Source organism: Cucurbita maxima, unplaced genomic scaffold, assembly GCF_002738345.1.
Source record: "Cucurbita maxima cultivar Rimu unplaced genomic scaffold, Cmax_1.0 Cma_Scf00016, whole genome shotgun sequence".
Classification (NCBI taxonomy): Eukaryota; Viridiplantae; Streptophyta; class Magnoliopsida; order Cucurbitales; family Cucurbitaceae; genus Cucurbita; species Cucurbita maxima.
In genome coordinates, this window is record NW_019272032.1 from 4,618,977 (window position 1) to 4,630,805 (window position 11,829).

Here is an 11,829-nt window from a genome sequence, read left to right on the forward strand (position 1 = left end):
TCTCCATTACTTTCTAACAGATTTGAAATTTTGTGACCAAAATCATAGAATTTGAACAAACTACCCTCAGCTCCTTTTCATAATGTTTTCTTTTCAAATTCCATGGTAATCCTTTAAGACCATTCTAGATTCAAATCAACTAGGGCCAAGGGGGTTCCTTCGGTTCAACGATCGCCTTCTTTCGACCAATTACTAGAATCATGAAGTTAGATCTCCCTCCAAATCGTACATACAATTCTCTCACTAGTACACAATGTTTTCCGGTAATTCAAAATTAAGATGAACGGAAAAGGGAAAAACATAATGAATTCTCAGTTAAAAGGTGGAAAATGGCGTGTGATTTGGTTGGTTGATTAATGCTTGCTGTTGATGTGTGTCTAATCCACATGTGACATGTGAAGAACTGCTCAATCACTCCCTTTCTTGTCACAATGAGTAGTCTCCTACCAACTTAACTATCCTTAAAATCTAATGTTTTATGCATTAATCATAACACATTTTGTAATTCCATTTCTTTGTTTTTTTTACTCCTCTTCTTTACTTTAGTTTTAATGCTGTAAGTTTCAGAAAAGCAGTGAGCTTGTTGGACATGGGAGACACTGACACGACAAAGAAGGAAGCTTTGAGCTGCAACTTTACAAGTAAATAAGTGAAAACAGCTAGTTTTTTCAACCCATGACATCATAATCTACTAAATATAGTAGCAGAATGAATCAAGAAATTACGGTTGCACCACTTGTCTTTTCCATTGTCATCACCAAATGACATGACACCACCACAAACAAAATCCAATTTCTTAACATTTTTCTCAAATCTTTTCTTTTTTTTCTTCACCTCTAACCCTAAACTATGAGACTAAGACGAACCCCACGTACATTGTCTACGTTATTTTAATATAACTAAGTTCAAAATCAATACTTGTTCTTATTTTTTTGGGCATATCTTATTTTGAAAATTAAATATTGTTCTTTTAATAAATTAAAAATGCATCGAGTGAGTGGTCGAATATATATATTTTTTATCTTAAATTTAGAGATTTATATATGTGTTGAACTATTGTTAATAGTATAAAAAACTCTACTTTCTTTTTTTTTTTTCAAAAAAGGATGAAAAAATATCATAATAATTAAAAAAATCTTTGAAGAGATTGAGAAAAAAATGGTGGAACCCATTTGTTACTTGAACGCTCGGGATGGTAAGTGTTTAGGCTGGGGTTTGAATTTGAAACCCAATTCCACCCAGATTCAAACTCATGCCCCCAAACAGATCAGGGTTGATCTCACCGACACTGTTTTGCATCAAAAGCATAATAATTTATGATATAATCGAATGCCTGTTTTCAACTTCTGGAACGCAACACAGAGAACACAGCAAGAAAAGACAATTGCTCAAACTATACTCAACTCAGATACACAATCATCATATATGGATTTGGCCCATTAAAAATTCGCTTTTAAGAAGAAGAAAAATTTAGAAGGACACAATTAAAGGCAAAGAGAGAGAGATGAGACTGATGATTAAATTTGTGATTCATGAAGAGGGTTGCACATGAAAAACTTACAAATCAAATTCCCTCTTGTTTAACGTAAGGAGATTTAGGGAAATTTGAAGTAACCCTAGAATTGATTGAAAAAGCATATTTAAGAGCATTGATTCGAAGGAAAGGGCAATTAAATAAGAGGGGTACCCTCTAATTGGCTTCTTGATTATAAAGTTTGAATTTTTTTGATGTAGTTTTTTTTTTGGGATTTAAGCTCCTGTGGGAGGTGGAAGGATTTGTTGTTGAGGGCGCTTTCGTTTCTTCTTCTCATAGCTAATTCCTCTTGCCTTAGACTGCACATCACGAACCTCTCGAAGATAAAGCCTAATAGCACGGGCACCAAAGGGGTTAGCTTCCGGCATCCCACCGTTCTCTTCAAAGGCTGCACGAAGGCGGCCAATAAGGGAATCCAGGCTGCCCCATGCTTGGCGGAGAGGGCAGGGACATGGGGCTGGAGGGTTGGGATGGCCGTAGAAAGGGCAGATCGGAGTGTGGACTTTGGTCTTACCAAATTGGTCCAAATACCGAAGGAATTCAAGAACATGAGCTCCGCTACACCTTGAAAGGGTAAGTGGGGGTCGGTGATTTTTCAGGTATTGGCAAAATGTGTTCCAATCTCGCCGTTTTTGGTTCTCATAGCGGCTGTTTGAAGAAGAAGAAGAGGAAGAAGAAGAAGAAGAAGAAGACGACCCACCACCTAAATTTGGAACACTGGAGCCTCCAAATTGTTGGGCGTTGAGGCCTTCAAATTCAGTGATGGAGTCCATTTGGTTTATGGGAAATATGGAAGTAGCTTGAAGGGAGGAGCTAGGGTTTCTTTTTTTTGTTGTTCCGTGAGGGGTGTGGAACTAAATATTGAAGTGGGGGAGAGAGAGAGAGAGAGATTGATGAACTAAATGAGCTCGAGTTTATTATCTTCGATGTGGGTGTCAGGACAAAAAGAAAAAAAAAGACATATAAGATTTGATTGGTATTATTAAATTTGCAATCTTCAAGTGTGTGTAAGAGCCTAAGAAGGGAGAGAGAAAAATGAATTATTATTATTATTATTATTATTTGATAAGATGGATGATGGGAAAGGAGAAGAGTTGAGGTTCTTGGGGTTTGGTTACATTGTTTTAAGCCATAAACAAGAAATCCCAGAAAGAACTGCTACACTGCTCATTCTTGTCCCCCTTTGGTTTTGGTCTCTAAATATGTAATCTTTTACATTTTTAACCCCAAAAAGAAGTTGAACCCAAAATGAATTGAATCAAATGTAAAGCCATGCTGGTGTTGAGGAGGAGGAGGAGAGGAGTGGAGCCGAGGCCTAGTCTTGGGGCCTCTCTGTTGGGAACTCGAAGGGCATGCATGGGGTAACATGGCTACCTTCTACGCACGACATGTTTCAACTTAACAACCAAACAAAACAAAAAGAAACAAGTAAAAGATGAACTGACACAACACAGTGTGAGAGTAGCCACATATACCTTTCCAAAATTATGCCAATTTTATACCAACAAAACATGATGTTTTTGGTTCTCAGCGAAATGGAATTGATTCCTTCGCGATTCTGTGTTCTAAAGGATTCTTTCATACGTCAAAACATTTCCCAAGTTTGGATCTTTGTGAAATGAAAAAAAAAAAAAAAAAAACTTTAAATAAATAAATAAATAATCTACTTTCTTTTTTATGGACCTGCCATTATTGGACCTGGGCCAAGCCCAACAATTTACTATAAAAACTTTATCAAATTCAGCCTTAAATTGAAAAAAAATATATATATACAAAATTACAAGAATGGGATCAAACAAAAGAAATAATATTCTTTTTTTTTTTCTTTTTTTTTTTTTATTGTAAAAAGGGATATTTGAAATGGGATGAATTGATAAGAACCACGGATTTGGTAACCGCTAGACCATATCTACAAATCTGCTCATGAGTTTTGTTAGGAACACATGATTGGAAATAAATGTTAAAAAAAAAAAAAAAAGTTCTAAATTTGGGAGAAGAAAAACTAATGGCTTTGAGGGTATGAAGAACTTACAGCCTCTCCCGTGAGATGATTCAAGACAGCTTCTTTTCTTTCCATACAATGAAGCCTCAATTTGCATGTGTCAGTCCTTGGTTCTGATCTGTTCTAGCCAGGCCGCATCCGGTTTTCCGGCATCCTCTCTCACCGGCCGCCGGAGTCCTGGAATTCCAAGAAGAAGATATAATGGTGGCCGGGAGAAATGGGAAGAAGATCTACGACCACATTACTGTGGAAGCCGATCTGAAGAGCATCATGAACTTGGACCAAGATCTTTACTTTCTAGACGATGATCTGGTCTCCTCCATAATTAATTCTTTTCATAAATTTATCTGCCTTTAATTTTGATATTCATGTTTAATGAACACACGTACAGGAAAGAGCGGACGGCGAAATGGTGGAGAAAGATTTGGAGGCAATGGAAAAGAAGATGAGAAAGAAGAAAAAGAAGAAGGCTTTGATAGAACTGCGATACAGAGTGGAGGATGCAATAGCAGGGAATTATCTGATGGGCAAACCCGACCCAAGTGTTGACATAAAAGACGCCGAGAAAGCCAGAGAAGAGATAAAAGAAATAACGCTATGGGGAGTGCCTTTATTGCCGAGTAAAGGCCACCAAGGAACCGACATTTTGTTGCAGAAGTTCCTGAAAGCCAAACACTACAAAGTCCACGAAGCATTTGAGATGCTGAGAAAGACTTTGAAATGGCGCAGAGAATACAAGGCGGATGGGATTGTTGAGGAGAAATTGGACGGCGGTCTTCAGAATTTGGTGGGTTTTCTGAACGGTCGAGATCGGGAGGGGCATCCGTTGTGGTTTCATGCAAACGGGGTTTTGATGGACAGAGAGATGTGGCAGAGGACGTTTGGAACAGAGGAGAAATGCGAGGAGTTGTTGAGATGGATGGTTCAGAATATGGAGAAAGGGATTAAACAGCTTCGATTTGAAAAGGGAGGGGTTGATTCTATTCTTCAGATCACCGATTTGAAGAACGCGTCCGGACCTGCCACCAAGGAGTTTCGTACGCTTAACAAGAGAGCTCTCTTGCTCTTACGTGACAATTACCCCGAACTCGTCTATAAAAATATAGTCATAAACGCTCCATTTTGGTACTACGCACGCCACCTTCTTCGATCCAAGATCATCAGCCACAAAACCAAGGCCAAGTTCGTCTTTGCCAATCCATCAAAAGTCACAAAGACCCTTCTCAAGTGAGCCAATTATTCCTATATGCATATATTTTGTGTTCCTTTTCTTCAACCAACTAATTCAATTCATTCCATCTCTTGAGATGATCAAGGTTTATAGCCCCCGAACACTTGCCAATTCAATATGGCGGGCTTATGAGAGGAGACGACGACGACTTCTCGCCCATGGATAAAGCATCGCAGGTCGACATTAAAGGAAACACGGCTGTGACCATTGAAATCCCAGCCCAGGTTGGGGTGACGATGGTGTGGGACGTGACGGTGGTGGGATGGGACGTTGTATACAAGGAAGAGTTCGTGCCAGACGATGAAGGATCGTATCGAATTCAGCTAGAGAATCAGAAGAAAGTGGGGGAGAGCTTGAGGAATTGTTTCTACATAAGTGAGCCAGGGAGGATTGTGCTCACAATTGAGAATCCAAATTTCAAGTACAAGAAGACGGTTTACTACAGATCCAAAGCCAAGCCCACTGTCCCTATGTACATCTTATTCAGCAAATAGCAGCACCTTTCATAGCACTCATATAATTGGAGGTGGGACAGACTTCTATTTTCTAATTCTTCAATTTTTTCATTTCAATCTCACGTGTTGTGTTTCTTTTTGAACTAGAAATTTGAATCACACAGAGCGTAGGGTCCACAAAAATTTGAGTAATCTCCACTTTAAACGGTTGCATATATATGAATATATATATATATATATATATATATATATTGGATCATTTTATTAGTTAAACGTAGATAAACTTGGCCTCGTCTTTATTTCTATTATTATTATGATCATCATCGTCGTCGTCATTCCGAAGCTTTAAACCCTAAATTATTACACCATAAAACCAAAGCCCAAAAGCCAAAACCGGCCCATTCCTAGTTCCTACCAAACCGACTGGTCGAGCAAGCCAAGCCCTTTACATTGCTTCCACTGGGTTGGCCCTGCGCGCGGATGACATGCTTGGGGGCAGCAGAGTGGTCTCTTCCCGGTTGAATTTGAGCCTTCGAGCCTCTTCTGTGGAGATTCTGTAGGCGCTGGCAAGGACTTGAACGGGGAATGCTCTCAAGGCGGAGGTGCGGCCAGCCAGTGGGGTGACCATTGCCTGGTCGTTGGTCTTGAAGGAAACCCACTCAAACCCTTCCTCGCTTGCTCTTTTCACTATGCCGAAGTTTTGTGGGACCACTAGGAGTTGGCGTTGTTGTAGCTCCCCGTCGTATACGGTTTGGCCTCTGTCGTCTACTACTTGTACTCTCGCTCGCCCTCTTGTCACGAATATTACGCTGTGTGCGTTCATGTTCCAGTGTGGAACGTACATCGCATTCTGCAATAACAATAATAATCATAATAATACCAAATTATGTGAGAGCATAGCCAGATGCTGTATGCCTAAATTCTTACTTACCCTGTAAAGAACGCCGCGCTCGGCGCTGAGCTGAAGCCAGCGGAGGATGGGGAAGCGGTGGCTGTTGGTAGAGCTGAGACGACCAGCTTCAGGGGTGTAGATATCAGCGCGGGAGGCGTCGCCTATGTTCTCCTTGAGTCTCAAAGAGCAAATGGTTTCTTCCAATCCATTATCAGCCCATCGGCGGCGTTGGCGGTGCTCACGCTCTCTTTCTCTCTCTTCTTCTTGTTCCTCCTCCCATTCTCGCTCCTCTCCTCTGCGTCCTCCGTGGGATCTCGGTGGCTTGATCACCTCCAGCTCTCCCTCAACCTTGATGATGTTACGCCTGAGGTCGTCTTCCCCTCGGAGCTTCCTCGCTGTCTCCACGTTTATGTTGAAAATTTCTGCAAGGACTCTGTCGTCGTAGGCGTAGAAGATGTTGTTTTTGTTGGGGGATCCCTTCCGAGGGCTCTGTTCTCGTCTCTGTTCACGCTCTCTGTCCGATCTCGACTCCTTGAACTCCTCCTCTGGATTTCCGGCTAAGTAGAATGTCTGCATCTTAGTTAATACATGTAAATCTCATTTCATTTAAATGCTAATTTTAATCAAGTCTGATGCGTTGCCTTTACCCTTGGATGGAAGTCGAGTTGGTTGGCGTTGTTGCCGACGTCCAGAAGAACAATGGCAATAAGCTTCTCGTTACCATCGTTATAGGACCAATGAGCAGAACCAGCAGGCACAGCGAAGAGGTCACCGGCGCGTACGTGGCGGATCTTCTGATGGCGGTCTCGGAACTCCTGCGCCGATTGCTGAGATTCTTGGTATGTTTCAGGGCAGCCCGGAAGTACAACTCCCTTGAACCCTCTCCCTGTTAAAATCACAAGGTATAATTAATTGACTAATTGATTAATTGATTAATTAATTAATTAATTAATTGATTGATTAATTAATTTATTAATTGATTAATTAATTAATTAATTAATTTATTTATTTATTTATTTATTTATTTATTAATAACCGAAATGAGTACCTCTTTCAATGTAGATAAGACGTGGGGCATTGGTGTATTGCGGAAGAAGAAGGCCATTAGGGTCAATAATATATCTCTGGATAGCCACGCCAGCGCACTCGAACATCTCGTGATTGGGGTCCCATATCTCAATGACGCCGCCTTCGGCCTCGATGCGGTGGGAGGGTTCGAGGGCATCGAGCCTGTCGAGGCGGCACTGGCGGTACCGGCGCTGGCCCTCGCTGAAGCGCCTGTGGGAGTTGGCGTCCTGGTGGGTTGCTAGACAGGCATTGAAGAGGAAGAGGAAACAGAGGGAAAGGGAGAGGAAACGGTGAGTTCCCATGGTTGGTGTTTGGATGTAGAAAAGGGCTGTGTTTGGAGTGGGAAATGGGGAGAATAGGGGTTTATAGAGGGAAGAAAGCAGGGACACGCGTAAAGAAGATTGAGCCATTCTTCAAATTGCATGCCTGCGGAAACCCTATTGTTGCACACATCATTGTATGTCATGTTGCAGGTGGCTTTCGGGTTCTGAAATATTGGATGGTAAATGCTGATCCCTTTATAGCTATTCTGCTTGCCACTCTATGTTGTGTCGTTTATCATGTTGTGTCGTTTTTCTCATGTCATTCATTTGTTGTTTATGTTCCCTAATGAATTTCTCATTTCCCTCACAGTGACAATGAGGTTTCTTTATATTTGATGAAATGCCAATCGGAATTTCATTTTTATTTATTCAAAAAATTTAATACCTGATAAAAAAATTTCAAATAAGTAATCATTTTAAACTTCATTCCTCCTCTTTTTCCAATTTTCATCATCTGATCTAAATATATATATATATATATATATTTTTAAAAAAATTACAATTTAAAACAAAAAAATAAAAGTATAGTTTTGATTTAATAACATAATTAATCTAAGCTAAATTATATAAAAAAAGATCTATATCTGAAATTTTAATTGTTTTTAAAAAGTATTTAAGCCTTTGAACTTCTAAAAATAATTAAAAATATTGTATTGATAAGTATAAAGATGAAAATATTATTGTATCATTTTTTTTTCTTTTTTTAAAACCATCGTCTCCTTAATTAAAAAATTAAAAAGTTCTTATATAGAGATGAACAGTTTATTTATTTACAATGGTTTTAAAAAAAGAAAAAAAATTATAAAATGAGAGATCGGGTTTATTTAGCACACTGTTTGAGTACTAATCCATCACTAATTGAGTTAATAAATAACTAATAAATAGAATATTGCTCGGGAAAACTTCAATTGCAAAAAATACATTTAATGAAACCAATTAATTAAACATGTTTGTTGCTAATTAGTAATTACACAACTTTTGTTTGTATAATGCATTAATTAATTAATTGTTTGAATTTACACATTTAGTATGGATCATATTTAAGTCTATAATCCACATGCTTAATAATGAAAATAAAATGGTGAACATATGAACAGAAAATGAGGAAAGAAGGCCGACCGGCCACATATTTTTTATTGCATTCATATATTATTATTACATATAACCATAATTTTAAAACTCTACTGCGCTGTGGTACCGTCTGGCCTTATTCGTTTTCTTTTATCTCTCTACTCTCTATCACATGCAAAAGGGAGCTTCTTTAAGGGAACCTACGGCGGCGGCGGCTGCTGCTGCTGCTGCTAGAAGGAGGGAACAGGAAAGTGTGTCTGCTTCTGGTCTGCTTCAGTTGCTGGGCCTCTCCTGCTGTGATTTGGAATGATTGTTCCAGGACTTGTTGCGGGAGGGCTCTGAAGAGGGAGGTGTAGCCAACGACTGGGCTTTTCATGGGCTGCTTTGAGGTCTTGAAAGTGACCCATTCGAACCCTTCTGGGCCTGCCTGGGCTAGTGAGGCGTAGAATTGGGGGATCACAAACATGCTTCCTTTCGAAACCCTCCCGTTGAAAACTTGGTTGCCGTAGTCATCCGATATCTGAATTTCTGCCTCTCCCTCCACCACGTACACCAATCTGTGGTCGGTCATTGACCAGTGCAGGTTGTATTGAGCGTTCTGCAATGGGGGAAGCCAAATGTTAGGAATGGAGGCTGGAAGGAGGAAAATGAATTAGTTTTTTTACCGGGAAAAGATGGCCTTTCTCCGCGCTCATGTCCATGTATTTGAGAATGGGGAGCTTGAGTCGGTTCAAAATGTTGATTCTACCGGACTCCCTTGAGTACACATCGGCTTCCTTTTGTGTGTTCATGTTGTGCTGGACTCGTGCAGTGCAGATGGTTTCTTCCAGCCCATTTGAAGAAGGAGATGCACTCGGTTCTTCCTCTTCCTCCTCCGGTGTCAAAAACGACATGTCTTCCTCGCACTTCACGATCAATCCGTTGCTCCTTTGTTCTTGGATTTTCCTGGCCAGGTCTGATGGAATGTTGTATGCCTCTGCAAGAAGCTCCTGATCGAACCCAGAGAAGATGTTCACTAGATCCTCTGACGATCTTGATCCTCTCGATTCTCTTGATCCTCTAAATTGCCTTAATGCTTCTCTTGGAAGTCCACCGGCCAAGAATGATGCCTGTACAGAACACATATATAAGAACAGAGATCTCTTTTTGGTACTGAAAAGTTTTTGACTTTGAAGGGAGAATTGGAATACTCTGATGCGGAGGTCCAGTTGGTTGTCCTCGTTGTTGAGATCCAAGAAGGAGACGATGACAAGGTCTTGACCGCCGTCGTTGTGGCACCATTTGACAGTACCGGCGGGGACGACGATCATGTCACCACGGCGGACTCTGCGCACCTTTTGGTGTTGGTCTTCCTCTTTGCCAGCGCCAACTCGACGCCCCAGTCGCCTGGAAGACCGTCTTGAAGATTGGGATGATTGTGCCTCGTATGTCTCTGCGCACCCTGGGAAATTCAGCCCCAAGAACCCCTCCCCTGTTCCACCCCATTTGTAACCAATTATTCATAATACGCTTAAAACAGAGTGTTATGAGGTGAGGTTTGTAGGGAGTGATACCTTGCTCCACGTAAATAAGCATGGGGGAGCTTTGGAACATAGGAACAGTGAGAGAGTTGGGCCTTATGATGCTTCTCATGGCAGCAACTCCAGCACACTGAAACTCTTCCTCTGATTCATCCCAAATCTCACTAATGCCTCCCTCTGACTCGATCCGACGGGAGGGCTGCCTTGCCTGAAGCCTGTCGAGCCGGCATTGCTGAGCTTCTTCCCTGAAGCGGCGCCTCTCGGGCCCCTGAGCGCTCACCAAAGACGATACAGCAAAGCACAGCAGAATCGCTAGTACCAGTTTGGTAGCCATTGTAGAAAGTGGTTAAAAAGGAGATGGTGGGATGAAATTGAGTTGGGAAAGGGGTTAATATATAGGACCAAAGGTGGGTGCTTGGGGTTGAAATGAAGCAACATTTGGGGTGATTTCTGAAATGGAATCCGGGACGTGGTGATGCATGGAATTGGTTATATTACACGCCCACCATTTGTCTCTCTCTCTCTTATCATTCTTTCTCTGCACTCACCACTTGTCTCTCTTTCTTTATATGTTTTGCCAAACTAGCATGCTATACCAGAAATGTATGTGTTCATGTTCACGTTCACGTTAATTTTGATTTATGATTTATTACCTTAAGCATTAGATGGTCGGAGTCAAGTTGGTATATGAGAAAGAGACATTATCTTAGTTGGTACACGACTTTTCGAAAAAACTAAAAGCAAAATATGAGATTTCACGTCGATTGAAGAGAGTAACAAAATATTACTTATAAAGGTGTGGAAACCTCTCCCTAGCAGACGCATTTTAAAATCTTAAAGGAAAGTTCAGAAGTGAAACCCTAACGAATACAAGTGGACTTGAGATATCATAAATAGTATCATAGTCAGACATTGAGCGGCGTGCCAGAGAGAACGTTGGGCCCTCAAGGGGAGTGGATTGTGAGTGAGATCCCACATCTGTTGGAGTTGGAGAGAAGAACGAACATTCCTTATAAGGGTATGAAAACCTATCTAGTAAAAGTATTTTAAAATCATGAACCTTTCCTATAGGTCTAATGAGGTTGAAAAGAATCCAATTTGAATACGACATAGAAATGGATGTGGGTTAAGTGGACATGGTCGTCAAAAAATACAAATCTTATATTAGTGGCACAAAAATGTCGGCATTACTATTTGCAATATAAATTTCATTTATTTATTAGGGAGAGATTATCCACCTTAAAGGCCCCACTAACTTTAGTTTTAGATGAAAAAGGAAAACAATCATATTATAATATAATCAATTCATATTTTTTAATTTATAAAGGTGACAAACTATATAATAAAATACGAATCACCAGAACCCCCACATGCCCATATCATATTTAAGAACCAAAACCAAAAATAAAAACATGTTACTTTTCTAAAACAATCAAATAATAGAAGTAATATATTTTAAAATACAAAATATATTTCAACCAGTTAATATAAAAACAAAATATATTTATTATAAAGTATGGAAATTATATATACTAACTCAAAAATACCTTTTTTTTAGGTATATTTTTCTGTATTCATTATTTATTTATTTATTAAACTTTGTTAATCTATAAAAACCCCATAAATTTTGACAACTTTTGTAATAGTGAATCCAATCCCTCTCCTCAAAAAAAAAAAAAAAAAAAAAAAAAAAAAAAAAAAAAAAAAAAAAAAAAAAAAAAAAAAAAAAAAAA

General features: G+C 39.8%; 4 protein-coding genes across 4 annotated transcripts; 1 reads left to right on the top strand and 3 right to left on the bottom strand.

The window, feature by feature from the left end:
• Positions 1-1,502: 1,502 nt before the first annotated feature.
• Positions 1,503-2,409, bottom strand: LOC111491244 (protein LIGHT-DEPENDENT SHORT HYPOCOTYLS 3-like). The gene has a single exon (XM_023140058.1). It carries the CDS (start codon positions 2,305-2,307, stop codon positions 1,750-1,752), a length of 558 nt encoding a protein of 185 aa, XP_022995826.1. The 5' UTR covers positions 2,308-2,409; the 3' UTR covers positions 1,503-1,749.
• A 1,058-nt stretch (positions 2,410-3,467) lies between these two features.
• Positions 3,468-5,398, top strand: LOC111491094 (patellin-4-like). The gene is made up of 3 exons (XM_023139841.1): positions 3,468-3,848; positions 3,928-4,763; positions 4,853-5,398. Exons 1-3 carry the CDS (start codon positions 3,738-3,740, stop codon positions 5,259-5,261), a joined length of 1,356 nt encoding a protein of 451 aa, XP_022995609.1. The 5' UTR covers positions 3,468-3,737; the 3' UTR covers positions 5,262-5,398.
• A 96-nt stretch (positions 5,399-5,494) lies between these two features.
• Positions 5,495-7,534, bottom strand: LOC111491092 (11S globulin subunit beta-like). Its single transcript, XM_023139838.1, has 4 exons — positions 7,163-7,534; positions 6,762-7,000; positions 6,154-6,684; positions 5,495-6,072 (listed from the first exon to the last, which is right to left on the bottom strand). The coding sequence occupies exons 1-4, from the start codon at positions 7,482-7,484 to the stop codon at positions 5,668-5,670; spliced, it is 1,497 nt and encodes a 498-aa protein (XP_022995606.1). The 5' UTR covers positions 7,485-7,534; the 3' UTR covers positions 5,495-5,667.
• Positions 7,535-8,606: 1,072 nt separating this feature from the next.
• LOC111491093 (11S globulin seed storage protein 2-like) lies at positions 8,607-10,477 on the bottom strand. The gene is made up of 4 exons (XM_023139840.1): positions 10,130-10,477; positions 9,767-10,047; positions 9,242-9,685; positions 8,607-9,174 (listed from the first exon to the last, which is right to left on the bottom strand). Exons 1-4 carry the CDS (start codon positions 10,428-10,430, stop codon positions 8,767-8,769), a joined length of 1,434 nt encoding a protein of 477 aa, XP_022995608.1. The 5' UTR covers positions 10,431-10,477; the 3' UTR covers positions 8,607-8,766.
• Positions 10,478-11,829: the final 1,352 nt, after the last annotated feature.